The sequence below is a fragment of the Endocarpon pusillum genome (assembly GCF_000464535.1).
Source record: "Endocarpon pusillum Z07020 unplaced genomic scaffold C741571, whole genome shotgun sequence".
In the NCBI taxonomy this organism is placed as follows: domain Eukaryota; kingdom Fungi; phylum Ascomycota; class Eurotiomycetes; order Verrucariales; family Verrucariaceae; genus Endocarpon; species Endocarpon pusillum.
Genome location: NW_006913607.1, coordinates 86,212 through 103,376, shown reverse-complemented (window position 1 = coordinate 103,376; position 17,165 = coordinate 86,212). Strand labels below are relative to the sequence as shown.

The 17,165-nt window shown below is 48.4% G+C and overlaps 5 protein-coding genes across 5 annotated transcripts; 3 read left to right on the top strand and 2 right to left on the bottom strand.

Moving 5' to 3' along the window:
- Nucleotides 1-1,351: 1,351 nt before the first annotated feature.
- EPUS_04848 (uncharacterized protein) lies at nt 1,352-1,946 on the top strand (the record flags this gene model as incomplete). The annotated part of the gene is made up of 3 exons (XM_007789405.1): nt 1,352-1,402; nt 1,454-1,490; nt 1,552-1,946. 3 exons carry the CDS (start codon nt 1,352-1,354, stop codon nt 1,944-1,946), a joined length of 483 nt encoding a protein of 160 aa, XP_007787595.1.
- Nucleotides 1,947-2,931: 985 nt separating this feature from the next.
- Nucleotides 2,932-4,536, top strand: EPUS_04847 (uncharacterized protein; the record flags this gene model as incomplete). The annotated part of the gene is made up of 2 exons (XM_007789404.1): nt 2,932-3,777; nt 3,841-4,536. The coding sequence occupies 2 exons, from the start codon at nt 2,932-2,934 to the stop codon at nt 4,534-4,536; spliced, it is 1,542 nt and encodes a 513-aa protein (XP_007787594.1).
- A 2,735-nt stretch (nt 4,537-7,271) lies between these two features.
- On the bottom strand, nt 7,272-8,460 carry EPUS_04846 (uncharacterized protein; the record flags this gene model as incomplete). The annotated part of the gene is made up of 3 exons (XM_007789403.1): nt 7,272-7,306; nt 7,363-8,175; nt 8,226-8,460. The coding sequence occupies 3 exons, from the start codon at nt 8,458-8,460 to the stop codon at nt 7,272-7,274; spliced, it is 1,083 nt and encodes a 360-aa protein (XP_007787593.1).
- A 1,970-nt stretch (nt 8,461-10,430) lies between these two features.
- On the top strand, nt 10,431-10,934 carry EPUS_04845 (uncharacterized protein; the record flags this gene model as incomplete). The annotated part of the gene is made up of 1 exon (XM_007789402.1): nt 10,431-10,934. One exon carries the CDS (start codon nt 10,431-10,433, stop codon nt 10,932-10,934), a length of 504 nt encoding a protein of 167 aa, XP_007787592.1.
- Nucleotides 10,935-13,024: 2,090 nt separating this feature from the next.
- On the bottom strand, nt 13,025-16,585 carry EPUS_04844 (uncharacterized protein; the record flags this gene model as incomplete). Its single annotated transcript, XM_007789401.1, has 2 exons — nt 13,025-13,099; nt 13,148-16,585. The coding sequence occupies 2 exons, from the start codon at nt 16,583-16,585 to the stop codon at nt 13,025-13,027; spliced, it is 3,513 nt and encodes a 1,170-aa protein (XP_007787591.1).
- Nucleotides 16,586-17,165: the final 580 nt, after the last annotated feature.

Here is a 17,165-nt window from a genome sequence, read left to right as displayed (position 1 = left end):
GCTGGCCTTATTGTTGCCCTTAAAGATGCTGGTTTTATTTTTAAATGCTATATAAAGAAGGAAATTAACTAACAGTCTAGCGAGGTAGTTAAGACTTAGTTACAGCAAATTTGGTTCGCTTATTCTAATTAAATCTAATACGCTTAGCGCTTTATAGCAGGATGAACCCTTTTTGTTAATAGCATATTTAATATAAATGCTTATAATCTTGTTTTACTTATTATAGTAGGTATAATTAACTATAACAGGACCTTCGTTGCTACCTTATTATTTGCTCGTTCAGAATTTAAAATGTCCTTTAATTTTATCTTTTAGAGCCTTAAATAACGCATTTTTTATCCTCTTATTTCTTTGCCACGTTTAGTACTTAGTGATCAAGCAGCTAGTATAATAGTGTTACTCCTTATAGCTCTTCCTGATGTAATTCTATAATACTGCAACTAGTACACTATAGAGAACGTTATAAAGCAGCTAATAGATAAGAGTTACAAAAAGGAGGCCTGTAAAGAGCTTAGAGATATTCTATAGCGTTTTGTCAAAAGTTATACGCAAGAGGAGCTTGCTATATATCGGATAAAGCTATATTTAAAGCTTAAGCAGAACGAAATCAAGTACTTAGAGAAGTACTAAGGTCCTTAAGAGATATGTTTTTTATGTATTTATACTTATAGCTATCCTAACTTAGGCAGTTATTTAAATTAGCGCTCTGAAAGCATTCATCTTATGACTATAAAGATCCTTAATAAGAATATAAGTATAAAGGAGGCAGCACAACATTTAAGAGAGACTATCAAGGCAAAATTCTGAGAACTGAATAAGGAGGAGGCCTATACAGGCAGTAAGTTACCTCGAACGCTTAATTTGTACGCATTTTTATAGCTGACAGATATAGTAACGTTTTAAGCTATTTAGCGGCTATCTATTGAGTGGCAAGCTATAAAATTAGGATGTCAAGATGGCTTACTTCAAGCTATATTAGATATCTGTACTAGTTATAAGATATTACTTTGATTTAGCCTTCCTTACAAGCATTATCTTCGTCAAGTATGCCTTAATGGCTTACTGATCCCTTGCTCTCTTTTACACCTTTGTTAGTGGTTACAAGAAAAGCCTATTAGGATAGCTAACTAGTCGTTATTATATCAGACTGCTGATTTACCTCTATCCCTCCCTCGAAATACAATTATTCAGAACCCTTTTTTATCTCTTACAAAGACTTAAATGACAGGGCTTGGTCTAGAGGTTATAAAGGCACGAGATAATCATACAGAATACGCACGTCAACGCTACAAAAAGGTAGCAACTCAAGCTCAACAAGGTCTTGTTGAATTCGCTCAAGAACTTGGCAATGATGACCTCTACGTTTGAATGCCAGATACTGTCAAGAGATCCTCATGGGGACGTCAGTTTAAAACTCACGATAGGGTCAATAAGCGGCTTATGACAGGGCCAGAGGCAGCAGAACGTGACGCCAATAACAAAAAGAACAGGTTGCTGCTCAAGAGGCACGTCAGGAGGCTAATTTAGCCCTAACAACTTCGTTTGTAACAGGGCCAACATCCCTTGTAGGGCCTCCTCCTCCTTCTCCTCCTCCTCCTTCTACAGCTCCTGTTGACGTGGAGAGCGTCCTTGATACCCCCCCTTATAGATCTGCTGCTGGCGCCCTCGCTATCCTTGTCACCACCACCACCACCACAGTTGATCGGTCCTTCCCAACTCCTGGGAATGAAGAAGAAAAAGAGGAAGAAGAAGCTATAGATGAGGCTTTTATACCCCCTCCTTCAACGGCGCCAGCAGCGATGACGCAATCAAGAGCTAGGCGTAAGAGAGCGCCTACAATGAAGGCGTTAGAGGCTGAAAAGGCGCCAAAACGGGCTACAGGGCAGGGCAAGGCCAGAGGCAAGGCCAGAGGCAGGGGCGGAGCAAGCGGAGCGGCCCAGGGATAGAGCTATTTCTGCAACACCACGTTCTCTATACTTGTTTCCTAATTGGGAAGTAAAAGCAACATCAATATCAATGTGGTTTTCTGCATAGGAAGTTCAAATCATTCAATGGGTTATGACGGGCAAGTTTACTAGCAATTTGTATGACGCAATACCCGCCAAGACCCAAACGCCGAATGTACCTGTGCCGAATGTACCTGTGCGAATGTACCTGCCCGAAGACATTCCCCAAATCTACGTGGGCGGTAGCGCACAGCGGCGGGCGGTAGCGGCATGTGGCAAAGCCAAGACTGTACTAGTGACTCTTTGAGCCTCAACCAGCAACACCTGACCATTGCCTATGACTTGTCATATGTTTTGTTTGCCATTTGTTTTTGAATATCTTTCGTCATCACAGGTCAGTCTGTCAAATCATCTGAGTCATTCCAATGCACCTTTAATTTCTCTATGTTTGGCTCGACAAGTGTTACAGCACAACCTGCGCTATGGCCCAAAGGGGCATTAGGGCAGGGCTTGGCGCTGGCCAAGCATTCGTCCATACGCGTACAGCCAAGTGCTCCACGAGCGCTATACCGCATCCGGTCTTAGGGCTGAGGGCTAGGGCAGGCTTGGCACTCCGAGTGCTCATATCTCTCTACGCCTCCATAGCACTTAGATAGTTCATCCACCGCCTTACCACACAGTCATACAGTAGTTCATACGCAGCTATTTCGTGACTCTCCTGCTTCTATAGCACCCCCATACCCTGTTCCACGGCCTTCCGTGTAACAACAAGCCTAAGATACCCACGATAATTGATCTCACTGCGGCTCAGGGTCGTTGCTATTGCATAAATCCAATAGCCTTAAGAGGCTCGATTTGATTTTTGATCTTGCGGTAGGAAGCAAATGTGCATCTTGGACACATCGGTTTCACCTTCTTGCATGAGTACATCCCAAACCCAGTGGTACCTAACGCAAGCTGATATAAATGGATGAGACCGGTAAGAATGTCGTCTATCTCAATTCACGTCTCCTTTGTCTTATGGTATTGTAATCTCTCATATTCTCAACCATTAGCAACCTCTGAAGATTCCCACGGGCAGTATGATACTGAGCCAGATGATACGTCCAGCGGCGAAAATACCTGGGGTGATTACGACATAGCAATCACACACGCTCGTAACGCAGAGCTGAAGGAGCGACCTGAGGTAGAGAAGTTTTTCAAAGATATTCGCGAACACAAATCACTGGCGGAACATAAGACACGAAGCTGGCTGGGAGATCTCCCCTTCTACCTTCGTGAAGATGCTATTCCTTTGTTCGTGGATGGGGACGAGTCTGGGGACATGTCTGAGGACTACCAACTACATCCTCATCATACCCTTTTAAGGCTTGGCAAGGCTGCCAAGTGGCCTCACGATACACTTTGTCAGCTCTCTATTGATGACAACTTGTTACAAGATCCAGACCTTGTCATCGGTATTGGGCGTCTGTTCGTTAATGTCAGTAATGGAAAAGCTGGACGCATCTCCAAATGGACCGGCTACGAAGTTTTGTTGGACAAGAAACTGGCGCTCTGGATGGTGTTCGACATATATTCTCTTGACCCTGGAGCGAGTGACTGGTACCCGCAATCATGCAGACTTTCACATTCGATCCTCCATGATTCAGGTGACGAACAAGGCGTTGTCAGCGTTACGTCGAAAGCGCGATGTTTCGACATTGCCCGCTTCCTACCATTCCTCCACGATCTTGCGGATGCCGAATTCAAATCGGCCTACGAGGAGGTACAAGGGACATTTCGGACATTTCGGTCTGGGGAAGTGAAGGTCAACCATCTAGAGAAAAAGGAGGTAGATAAGTTTTTCGAGACAGAGGTTGTCTCTTAAGAACCCTCGGCTGAGGTTCTCAATCAGCTGGAAGAAGGGATCCTCAACGCAGTCTCTTACCGAAGGAGAACGCCGCACAAACTAATCGATCTTCTTGATTTCAACATTGACAAGTTCGACCTAATTAGAAAATTTGTTACAGAGAAAGTTGTCGAGACAGCAGCAAGTAATAAAGGCTATAGAAAGGACATTATGGGTATATTTCTCGACCAATTCAAAGACGAGGTCCGCAAGAGCATATCTGATGGGGTGGTGGCGGCCGCAGCGACGAATGAAGTTTACGGACAGCAGATTATGACAATGCTCCTCGACCAACTGAAAGATGAAGTCTGCAAGAGCATCTCTAAGAAAGTAATTAAGGCCACAGCAGGGAATCTTCGATATGGGAAGCAGCTCACGGAACAGCTTCTCAAAACAAGAGAAGACCTAGTCTGCGAGAACATCTCTAAAGCAGCGATATACGCCGCAGCACGGAATACAGAGAGTGGAGCATCCGTTTTGAAATTGTTACTGGACGCGAATAAAGAGACGATGCAGAACCTTATTTGCAAAGTCTTCGAAGACGCCAAAGGTGGCCATAAATGGATTGCTGATATCGCCCAGCAACTCGAACAGAGATTAACAGAGATATCATACACGATCGGATACCCAGCATTTTCGGGTGGTGGACCGGTGATGCAGCGTGCTCCTCGAGGGCAACCACGATATCAGGCTGAGGTTTAGCAGATGTCAAAGCGAATTTGGAGGTTACGAGCGCGATCTCGGGATTAAGTTAGGCTGAGGACCAAGGGATGCAAGCAACCATCAAAGAAGATCTAAATAAAACCACAGGGCTACCCTACTCATGCCCATCTTTTAATCCATTCTGCTGGGGTGTGTGCTGAGCCTACCCAACCTTCCCCCGTTCCCCGTTCCCCGTTCCCCGGCTCCTAGCTGATTCCATTCAACTTGGAACGTATAGACTGTATTTATGCAAGCCCTCTCTGTCTCGGGACTTACAGTAGCTTAAACATTCAATTACTTACTTTCTCTTTCCAACCCTTTTTACTGTGATGTACTGTAATTAACATATTTGAGGAACTGCAAAACGGGAAAGGGCCAAAATCCCGGGAGAATCCGGTGAGCCCTCCAGCCGCTCAAAATCGCTTCCATTCACTCGTACCGCTGTTCACGATCCAAGCCGAGCCTACAAAGTCTAGCACAATGGCATCGTCACGAAAGGAACCCGACTAAAGTCCTCAAACTTTATGGAAGAATTGCGCAATGGTCCTCCCGATGGCTAGGATATTTCTCATCTCACCCCAAACGTACTCGAAAAAAAACTCTCACGTCACTATGGAAGTAAGGACCTAGGCCTTCGGGATAGGCTCCGAGATTTAGAGACCTCCACTTCCCTTGCTGCCAGAGATGAGGGCAGCCGCTCAAAGAATGATGACCAGGATAACGGGTCGGACGATGATGAGCCGTCAACATCTGTATCTGGCGGCATTCCGACCTCGCCAATTTTAGCAGAATCGGCTGCTACCGCTAGGCTTATGTATACAGTTTTTACGGCTTCGCTGGCCAGACTTTCTATTAAGGATGAGGATGTGTCAGATGGTCTGAAAAAGCACGTGAGCTCCAAATAAACTCGGTTGAGGCTGTCTTCCCTCCATAGAGTTCGCTGGAATCATAGTCGTCCTCATTGAATTGTAGAGAGAGGGCGCTGGGTGAGTCCACTGCCAGTCGACTGACTCGACGCTTTGACGGATCAAGGAACGGCTCAATTGTCCATCACCGGACCGTTGCATACCTGGACTTCCCATCCTGGCTCAAGCTTCCCACATGATTTTGTGGCACTCGGTTCCTGACTACGTGATTGGCCTGCACGATTCTCTTCTCCGTGCCATTGTCTTAGGCTGGTGGTTGGGTCCAAATCCGCTTCAACACTGTTCGACCTGCTCGTTGTTGTCTGTAGACCTCCAGGTGTCGGCTGGTCATCGTCTGAACCACGTTTTACGTGTCTCTTTCGGTGAAAATTGATGTCCAGGAGGCGCTCCACCTCAAGGCTGAGAGTGGTGATGACGATGATTGAAAAAGAAGAACATCAGAGGCCGTGGAAAATCAGAGCGCTGACGTCCGTTGTACAACCTCCTAGTAATCGCAGATTGGTCCGCCTCTTTTCATGCGTCGCAATGCAGCAAGATGATCATCCGATATATGGAAGACGCCCAACTTGATGGGCTGGTAAGAACACCCACTTTTCTTCTCCAACTCGGATATCTGGATGAGCCCACGCTGAGGTCCGCTAGAATATGTGTATCATATTTCTTAGATGTGCTGGTGATGCTTGTAATGTCACGAGTTCTTCTTCCGTGAAGAAATTCTTACCATAGTTCATGCGCTTAAAGAGTGCTCTCGAAGCCGCCCATCGGGTTGCTTATTGGCTGGTGTTAAAATGGCTGATTGATCTTCACAGGGCAGCGGATCATGCTCTTCCCAGCCTCCGGTCTACGAGCTCCAATGTCGGTTGGATAAAAAGTGTACCTGCTTGCTCTGCCTCGTCGCAGGTCGCCAATGCAAGAAGTCGAATCCTCTGCTCATGGTTTGCTGAGGGAGCCTTGATGGTTGTAAAAATGGCTAACGTTGTCTAGCTGGATGCGAAATGCGCTGTACTGACCGCGCTGTACTGACCGTGCTGTACTGACCGTCGGATGAGCCGTGGGTAAGGACGTTCCGTAAGCCTCGAACGCGGAGCGCTGCAAGCTATGCGCTGTTGAACTCGTGCTGACAACATAGCTTGGTGTGATGGCGGGAAAGTATGTAAGAAGGTCCAAGATAAAATCGATCTTGGTTCATTCTACGTGCGCACCGTGCAAATGTGGCTGCAGCTCCGTAGGTGACCTGACCCCAATGTAAGTAGGTGATTCTACATCTGCTGGGTTGGTCCAATGCCGGCGAAATTGAAAACGAAAAGATGTATGACGTATGACGTATGCTGAGGGTAACCCACTCAACGCAGAAGCAAGCTCACCAAGTGAAGCTGTTGGCCATGAAGACGCTGGCATCACACTCGGAATCCCAATGTGAGGCTGATCTGTACAGCGCTGGTGTCCGGCAATACTCCGGCAACAGTTTGATGATATATGTGCTTGGTCGGACGTCAGACCGGATCATAGGAAGGAGAACGCGCTCAGAGACGGATTTGAAGGATACCTCGTCATACTAGTCAGGATATATGGGAGAATCATCAGATGGCCTAGTCCTTGCTTCTCTCTAAGAAGTAGGCGTAGCCAAACAATCGAATAGAACAGGACTGCTACCAGGCAAGCCTGTTGACATCTACTATGTACAAGTATCTCGCCTTCATAACGTGCCATTCAATGGTTCCTCATCGTGAATTAACCAGCCTCCACGAGGATTCATTATCGTTATCGTTAGCGGCTCTGAAGCTCTCTGAACTCCTCAATTGCTAACGTTCAGGAGCTAAGGACCGAGCAGTTGTTGATTACGGCTGGATGACAGCGTCAGTATATTGACATGGGCCAAACTAAAGGGGTGGGGACGTACCATTGGCAAAAAGTGCATAGGTATCAGCATTTCGAAGTGCTTGCCGAGCGGTTAGCTGCACGGATGCAGCATAGCCATAGGCAAAGTCTTGTGTACCAACGCCAAATACCCCTGGTGCATGGGTAAACTCGTGGAGAATAGTAGTGGTTTGGTCTTGGTCTCGGCATCTCGTACTGAGCGAAGACAGTCTATTATAAAATAGTGGACAATTGGCGATCAAGTTCTGGCTCGGAAGTGTATAAGCCAGGGTGTTTGGGGAGCAGTAACCGAACTGGTCTTCGCAAAAATAAGTTGTAGACCCGCTTGTTGTTGAGCTGGATTCGCTTGTGATAGCGTCGAATTTAGCGGCGACATTTTGCCTCACAGCATCATCAGTAGTTTTGAAGAACTCTTGGAATCTGGCAGGATCTCCGCTTCTAGCGGCCTCAGCGGCAAGTGGCGCCACATTGATCAATCGTCCCAGGCCCTCCCTCTGTGCCACGTCCTCTTGGCCTGAGCAGCCTTCAAGAATGGTACGTTTGTCAAGAATTGGAACAGCACGTGGAACAACCGCCACGTCGTCGTCTGAGAGGGTCAGCGGAAGGAGGTTGCTTTCGTATGCAATGGACCCGGCGATTTCTGTAGTGTCGAGTGCTGCATATGGAATGGCACCTTCGGTGGACACAGTGTACTCACCGCCAGCGACCTCGTGGAGTGCAGCGATGTTGATGACGGACGTGAATGCTTCACCTGGTTCGAGGGTGGTGAAGGCATCCTCTGTCAAGCCATGCATGCTGTACCGCATATCAACCCCGGTGAAACCAACCTCGACTCCTATGGGCCATGATTAGCATGGAACAAGGACGTCTGGCACCTTCACTTACCATCTTTGAACACGTTGAGCTTTTGAACAGGGTTCTTATCCATTAGCGTTCCGTAGTCAAGCAGCTTCAATGATTCGCTGCCAGTGTTTGTCATCACAGCATTGACCTCAGTAGCAAGCACCTGGGACAGCTCGACTTTGAGTCCTGCATCCCTCCTGATGATTCTTGGAATCGTATGGGCTAGCGAAGGTGCAACCAAAGCAGCAACAACCGCGAAGTAAACTACAGTCTGCATGGCGGATGCGGATGAGATGTGTGAGCGAAGTTGAATGTATAAAGATACTTGCTGGTAAAGGGTGTTTTAATGAAGATAACCTCCAAGTATCCAGCCGAGGTGAGAGGATGAGAGCTGCCAGGAGGTACAGGAGTGAGGTGGATAGAAGGCTGTCGAGCTGTTCTTTTGTGCAATAATCACCGACTCTTTATACACACTTCCTTCAATGAGTGAGGAATGGTTAAGCAGGGATGCTGATGGTTTCAAGGGAAATGTTTCGATATAAAATCCAAGGACGACCCAAGCTAAGCCTAGGCAGGGCAGTTGTCCGCAATTAGTAGAAACAGGCCTCAAGATGATATGCATAGACTGATAGCTTAGAAGATGTTGCTAGAATAGCAAACTGATTTGACAGAAGTGAGGTTAGAAGGACAAGCCAATTGAATGGATCTTGCCAACGGCCTAGAAGGAAAACAAAGTCGCTTAAAAGGTCGACTGGTCATCGATCGGCATGCAACTCATAAGATCCACCGCGACCCCTGGCGGTATAATGAAAAGTATCCGCGTGATGGAGAAAATGCATCGGAGAGTAAATAGACGAAAGCCAATGAAAGATACTGCGGCAGCCGCGCATGCAACTAAAGGAGACTTGACGACCACGAGGGCATAAGGAAGCATTGCAAGGAGCTATATCGATCTAAGTATCGTCCAATAGAAAGGCATGGCAGATGTATGAGCATCGGCAGCGTTTGATTTAGTGCTGTGGCTAGGTAGATATAAAATTGGCGAGGGTTGTGAAGCACATATGGATACCCTGCCCCACGTTGGAGCCAGGTTGACTGGTGAAGAACGCTCCTACCACTGATCCGCGCCTCTTGTTTTTAATGCCGTAGCCTTTGCCTGTACCGATAGAGAGCTGTCAGAAAGCCAGAAGGCAAGCAGGAAGCTTGCGGCATTGACTTTGGTTATTTCGCATTGAGGAATGAAACAATAGCATGACAGCTTCGTTAGCCATTCACTGAGCCCCCATAACAGTGGGGCCAGGAGATATGTAAGCTAACGCCCCACTTGCAGCCGCTGCATCGTCGTTGAAGCGCCCTTGGAAAGCCTCTTGACAGGAGGCAACGTTGGCAGTATGGGATAGGGAGGCGAGGGCGTGGTGTGAGTGGTAGAGAACGCAATTAGGGGTCAAAAGGATGTGTTTCACGCCAAGCCCGCTAAGCACTTCAGCGCGTTAGGCGTGTTGCAAGACTAAGAGCTACTAAATACTAGGGGTACTTAGTACTATTTCCCTCCTGTTTATCCCCCCTGAAATGCCGCGTCAAACGACGCTCATCCACAGACCACGCGGCCAATCTCCCTCAAAGACGAATTGTTGGTCGCAGGGAGGATGTTCGAGGTGCCTTCTGTTGCATGCCAAGCTTCCGGATGGCGGAGCTCATCACCGGAACAATTGCCCTCCTTAAACCACTCTGCATGAAACCAGACCTTGCGACGACACGATTTAGCGTTACAGATATCCAGGCACCTCCCTAAGCTAGCCTATAGGTTTGTTGTGTACACAAATGTCAGGTTATGCCTGATCAGAAGGACGGAGCTTTCCATCGATTTATGCTGGTTATTCGCGGTCATGCATTGTTGAATCTCATGGGCCTACCTGAGTAGCAAACAATGCCAGCAAACATTTCCTGGTGCGAGTTCTCAGATAACCAGATCCAGATAGGACGTTCGGAATAGCTGACTGAGCGACAGAAAGACAGAAAGACTTGTAGACTGTCACTACTTTCGTCTCCGTAAGGTCTTTGGCTCTCTTCCTACTCAACCGTAAGCCTTGAAGTTGTTCCCCGCTGCCTGGGTTTCACAAAGCCCCGTTTCGGGCCGCCGCATCTCGACTGCAGAGCTCAGGAGAGATTTTAGACCTGCTCGGTTCGAAGCAGTCGTGAATTTTCAACACAAGTCTGGATATCCCCGCCGTTGCAGATCTTTCGGAGATGTATCTTTCCAGTTTTCTCATCGTGACCATCACCCCCGTCAACCCACTGCTAGGTGCATCGGACATCCCTACGCTACATGCTACAGTGCAGAACACGGCTCAGCACCCTCTGACCATCCTCACTTACAACTCCTTGCTCGACAACGCAGCTGGAGTGTTGGGCATCATCCATGTGACCGATACCTCTACAGGAGAGGAAGTCCCCTCCGACGTTGTCCAGTTCCAAAGAGTCTGGCCACCACCAAAAGATGCTTTCGTCGAGATCGCACCGGACAGCCAAATCGAGGTCGACATACCCTTAAGAACACACAAATTGGAAGCAGGCAAGAAATATGATGTTGTTGCCAAGTGGACATGGCAGGGTCTGTGGGAAGGAAGCGTTGACGCTGCGATGCAAGTGCTCTCCACGGGTGGCACTGCGGCTGAGGCGGGGAACGGTGCTACAGCCGAGGTCAAAATGGACGGCGTCTTTGAGGTCAAGGCAGAGGTCAAGGCACCTTGAAGGATGGCATAACGGCCTTCAAGTTGCCGAGCTATATCGCTCAAAAACTAGTCTTGGGGAATACAGCAGCGTACATTGATGCGATGCTATGCTACGCGATGCACCATCGTTATCGTTGTCGTCATTGACAGCGACTTTTCTTTATCAGTCCTACCCCGCCTTTAGGTACCCGGCAATCATATAGCTCTTATCATCTTTCCACCCTGTCCCGCCACCCTTAACATACTCCCCCTAGCGCATCTCGTACCAGTACCAGCGTTTGCGTTTCCTAATTCCAGCTTGCAACCGACATTCGCTCTAGTCCTTCCAACCCCGCCTCCTGCGCACTGGACCAGGACCATTTCGTATATTCTCCCTCTCGAACCACGCCCAGCATATTACAACCATGCCAAACACACCAAGTCCCAAACCTAGATCTTCCTGGAGCTCACCACATCACATTGATCATGAACTAGCAGAACCCTACCCAACTGCAAACCTCGTCAGCGCAGGCATTTCAAATCCCCCCCTGATCTCCCCATCACTTCCCCATGCACTTGCGCACGAGGGCTGAATGAAACGAACAACAAGGTTTTCATTGATCGAATAAGATCCCCCTGAACCCCAGTCTCGAATCGCCGGGCCCTGCAGCATTGCGCCATCAATTCCTGCATTCACATGCAAAACATATCGAACCCCCCATGACCCAACGATCCGCAATCGCCACTGTGGTCCACTTACCTTACGAGACCAGCCCTACCAGGACCCAGGAACAAATACAGCGTCGGTTCCTCGTGTGCAGAAATAGAGCGCCATCACGAGACGGAGTGGGAAGGGATGGTCCCACAAATCAGATGCTGAAGTACTATCAATCTACCACCCCAATCTTTTTTTGGGGTAAAAATTACTTACTACACATGACGGATGGATATTTGATAGGCGGGTAGGTACGGATTCCTGCCCTCTATCACAATCTTGCATGGTCCCAGAAAGATTGGTTGCGTTATTTATATACACTTCCGCTATCTCACCATATGCACAAGATGCAACATCCCACTATCTCCATCATCAGCAACTTCTCATCTATTTCTATCCGAGAAAATTCAGGGCTCTATCGATACTAAAAATTGATAGGGTGTCCTCATTGCCCATACCCTACAGAGTCGAGCCCATGACTTCCTGAAAGAGGTTGGTGCATTTCACGTCCACCTCAATCTGGGTTATCAAGGTTTGGATAATCCATTTTCACCCTATCGGTAATCCAGGGGCTAAGGGGTCTTGTTGTGGGATGTACAGGTAATCACTCGCCCCGTTGAATCTGAGTGGCGGCGGCATCACTGTCCCAGGTGCTTAGCTTAGATGGATCATCGTATCTTTGAGTAAGCAGGGTTTAATTCTTTTTCCAAATTTGGATAACGGACTCTTGTAGGCTCGTGACATCCTAGCCGGATGATGATCGACCGGATGGTTGTCTAGCTTCGGTAGTAACGTGCTTTGGTAGTATTCTAGGACTGCCCTCATATCTTGGCAGTGACTTGAGCTTTTTGTTTGGAGATGTGTGAGCGAGAGCTCTTCCTTGACTGGCAGCGGATACCTCTGTGTGCGTGCGCGAAATGGAAGGGTGCTGGCTTGTAAAGTACGAGTAAGTGCCGGTGTGGGACACTCTTTCGCTATGCGCGTAGTAGTCAAGGTATCGCGGTTGTCGCTTAGTCTTGAAGACTGTTTCGTCTTTGAGATGGACGATCTTGTTTCTGGGGTGGATTTGTCGGTCTGCGTAGCTCTCTAATTTTGGAAGGATGGGTATGCTGACAGGGGAAACGTGGGTAGGTTTGAGAGGGATCTTCTCTATATGCAATGTATGAAGGCTACTCTAGCTTGGGCGGCCATCTGTTAAGACATCAATGCTCGACTTGTCAGTAGGCTTGGTGTTCGAGTGGGTTTTCAACAGGATGGTCGTTGTAGGATGGAACTTCGATGAGTGTGGTATTCTGAGTTCTCCACCAGCTCTCCTTTAATGGACCAAATCTTGAGGCTGACTGAACTAAGAGAATGCTTAGAGCCGTAAGGTTTAAGTAGCAATGAAGCTTCTTATTGAAAGCAGAGTACTCAATTCACCCTTTTGCAAGGAGCTGCTCGATTTGGCGGACGAGTTGAGGTATTCGGAAAGGCTTGGACACAACGTCGTCCTGATTGGATTAGTACTTGTCCACCGCATCAGAATGAGTGCTTCTTACCATTCCAGCGGCGGTTGCTTTCACAATCTGTTCAGCTCTTGCATTTGCCGAAACCGCAATGATCGGCACGTGGCCCGTTATTGTTCCCTCAGCTTGTAGCTGCCTGATCTTCCTGGTAGCCGTCAAACCATCCATGATAGGCATCTCGATGTCCATCAATACCAAATCGAGAGGGGTTCTGTGCTCTGTGGCGCATAAGTTGTCGTAAAAGACCGTTTGTTTCAGGTACTCCAGGGCTTCAAGGCCATGATTTGCAACAGATACATGCCAGCCCAGTCTATGGAGTTGCTGGCTTAGCACCTTTTGGTTGACGAGGTTGTCCTCGACTACAAGGATATTGAGCTTCTGCGATCCCTGGACTGAGAGTGATTCAGTGGATATCTCACATGGCTGTGGTGGTTGGATTACTGGGAGAGTAGTAATTGAGGAACCTAGCTGTCTAGAGAAGTTTACAGTGGCAGCTCCCGATCCCAGTAGTCTGGTATCGGCGGGATTGCATCGCCGCCCTTTGACATAGAAGGAGAAGGTGCTGCCCTTGCCTCTCTCTGAGGTGACTCCTATCTGACCACCTTGCAGTTCGGTCAATTGACGAGCTATGTGAAGACCCAATCCAGATCCGCCGTATTCCACATGAGTGCGAGGAGATGCTTGCTGGAAGCGCATGAAAAGCTGCTTCATCTCGGCTTCGCTTATGCCTCGACCGGTGTCCTCGACGGAGAGGTGTATATACACAGGGTCTCCAGATCCCCATTCTGGACGAGATGTCGGGTCGACAGTGTCTCCAGAACAGGGCAAGTACGTGAAGCCCGAACGATTGGATGAAAGATAGGAAGGCGGCGTGCTTGATGCTCCAAGCGACACAATTATCCTTCGTACTTTGGATTCAGAAATTGTGAATTTGAGCGCATTCGTGGTGAGGTTGATCAGAACCTGGAGCAGACGGCTTGGGTCTAGCCGCACCCATTCCACTCCTAACTTCTCGTATGACTCCTCCACACGAAACTCCATTTGTGTATCGTTTGCGCGAAGCTCGGAGGCAAAAATGCCGAGTCCACTCTTGAGAAGTTTTTGGGGATTGGTCTCCAAAGGGGTAATCTCGATCATATTTGCATCCATCTTGGAAAGCACGAGGACATCATCAACGATCCGCTTTTGGTGCTGAGCACAAAGTGAGATTGTTTGCGCTGCTTCTATACAGCTCTTGATGGAGTCCAATAGTGCCATTTCGTTTGCCTCACTAGATTTCCTATCGGAGTCTCCTTTACCGCGTATTTGCATTGCATATTCAAGTAACGACACGATGCTGTCTGAACACTGGAAGATCGCGCTCAAAGGATTTCTCATCTCATGCGAAGTCATGTCTATAAAACGTTCCTGTTGTTGCTTCATTTGGATTGCTTCTTCGGTTTTCCGCTTATGGAAATCTTCAGCCCATTTTTGCCGATTGATATCAATAAGGCAGCCCATAATAGTAGGGCCGTTCTTGGTTGTGTGCTGCGAGGCCATGGCGAGCACCCATGTATATTCTAGATCGAGCGTCTCGCCGCCGAACGGGTTGGTGGCTTGCCATTCCTTTTTCATTCGGATCTCGAAAGACACCGATTTCCCTGCCTGCAGGTTACTCCACTCGGCCTCTATGACAGGTAAATCAGGCTCGTAGACCATGTGCAGCCATGACATAGCTGGGATTTCGTGCCCAGCCCGAGGCATCCCCGTGATGTCATGCCACTTATCGTTCACATAGAGTATTTGACCTTCCAGGTTGACCTCAAAATGAGCGGCCGGAGACGTTGCTGTCATTTGGCTGAAGCGCAATTCACTCTCGATGATCGCTTGCTCTGCAAAACGGGCTCTGTCAAATGTGGCGAGCGAAGCGGAGATCTCTCGAGTCATGGTTGCCAGAAAATGCTCGTAGTCAACGTCATATGGCCGTAAAGGATTGAGGGCTATTGCGAGGAGGCCTTGAGAGGGCAATTGAGGATCAGTGGCGCAGAAAGCAATCTCCTTCGGAATGTTCCTGTCATTCAGTGGTTGGGTCGGGTGCAACAAATTTTGTGCTAGTATTAAATCATCAATCTCACAACGCTGTGGTAAGCCGGTTTTCAAAGCCTCATCAAAAGCAGCGATAAGAGCGACATTCTTCCTCAACATATCATGAGCACATGGTACTCCCCTTGTATCAGTGGGGACACCGGAAAAGGCCTCTAGAACAGTGGTCTTCGTAGTCTCTGTGCTCATACTTGACGCCCCAACCCGAGTGCCTCGAGCGGAATAGGCGAATGCAGCTACTGAGTCGTTTCCATTAGAAGAGACAGCGTCAACAAGTTTCCGCCAGAAAGCTTCTGGATCTGTGCCGTCCCCTCTAGCATCAACAACCGCCTGCAATGTAGACCCTCGCCGAGCAGCCACAACAGCGCGCGTGACATCTCTGAAGGCGGTGTAGAAACCTCCCACCTGTCCGCTGCTTTCAAGCATTGGAAGAATTGAGTAAGAGAAAAATATCTCCTCAAGAAATTCACTGTGCATGGCCAGGACAAATCTTCGTTCGTCCGCGCCAGTGGCCTGGCCTTGCTCGCGTCCATGGGCCCACACGGAATCGGGAAAATCTCCGAACTCGTTTTCTACGTCCGAATAAACATCTCCAAAAGACCGGCCTAGAGCCCAGGGGTGCTTCGTTCTGCATACTGGAATGTAAGCCTCGTTGTAAATCGTGGTCAGCTCCTGTCCCCAGTATAAAACGGCTGGTGAAGGATCTGACATGACCATATTGATAGCCAGCCGAAGGTGGCTAGACCAATCTCTCATTTTACCAAGAGGTGTTGAGCCCCAGTCGAAGTTACGCACCCATTCTATGTGTGAAGAAGTCTGGAAGCAGGAATCTGGTAAGGTCCAATCCAGCGTTCTCAGCACCTTCCCCTCTAAGGAACTCATCTGAGAGATTCGACCGACGGCGCTCAGTTCTGTGGAGAAAGGTATAGTGGCTTCACTGTCACCCTCATGCAGGCAATCTATTGCGCTAATAGACAAGCCACTGACAAGGTTCCAGCGATCTCGAACCGTGACAATAGTCCAGATGAAGCCCGTGAACGACTTGCAAGCGCTTCTTGACTTGCAAGAAGGGGACTGGGTGGTTTGAAGTGTCCATTGCCGGAATGACCTGGAAGGAAGGTCATGACTCGCCGTAGCTGGGCTGTATAGCGACTGAACCTGTTCCCATATACTCGCGTTACTTCTCAGAGAATCATTGCAGTAGACGAAATGCGCTCCAGTGCCACTCAACGAGCCATGACCCCCAAAATCAATGAGAAATGTGGGTCTAGGATCGTTTTCGAGTAGGTCAACGAGCCCGGCCTCGTTGAAGTCTGAAAGCCCATCTGATAGCTCCGGAGTGCTTTCGTGGAGCTCTCGCTTTTTAGACACGTGGCCACTCTGATCCATATCAAGGTGATGGTGCAGAGTACTCGTTGTCTTCCTGCCAATGGATTTTTTAAAGGGATGTGCCAATTATGCCAGCCTGACGCGGGCGTTGCGGAAACATCCGTCCTGCATCCATTGATGTAGCTGAGGATTTTCTATTCGTACAAACAAGTCTGATCGGAAAGAAGGCACAGGATCATTTCTTCTTTGACGCTGAGAGCTCGAAGGCTTCATGCTTGTGATTTCCCATGGCTGACGACCACACCGGAGACTGGCCGATCCTTAGATCCAAGTTCGAGGCGTAAACAGCACCCCATTTTGGGCTCAGATTGGACGATCTCTAGCTCTAGAACCGCCTGAGTACTAGTGCGTCGTTGATTCGGTTCGTAGCGGTGTCCATTGCCGGGTCCAGGTGGATCAAAAAGCTCCGGACAGCAGCCCCGCTGTTGAGTTAAGTTCAACAACGACCACATTCCTTATTCTCTACTGTCGTAAAAAACTTGTGCATACCCTCCAATCTCATAAGATAACCATCCAGCGCAGCTATCTGAAGTATTAGACCCATGCCATGGTGTTATCAGGACCCTTTCCTCAAACGATA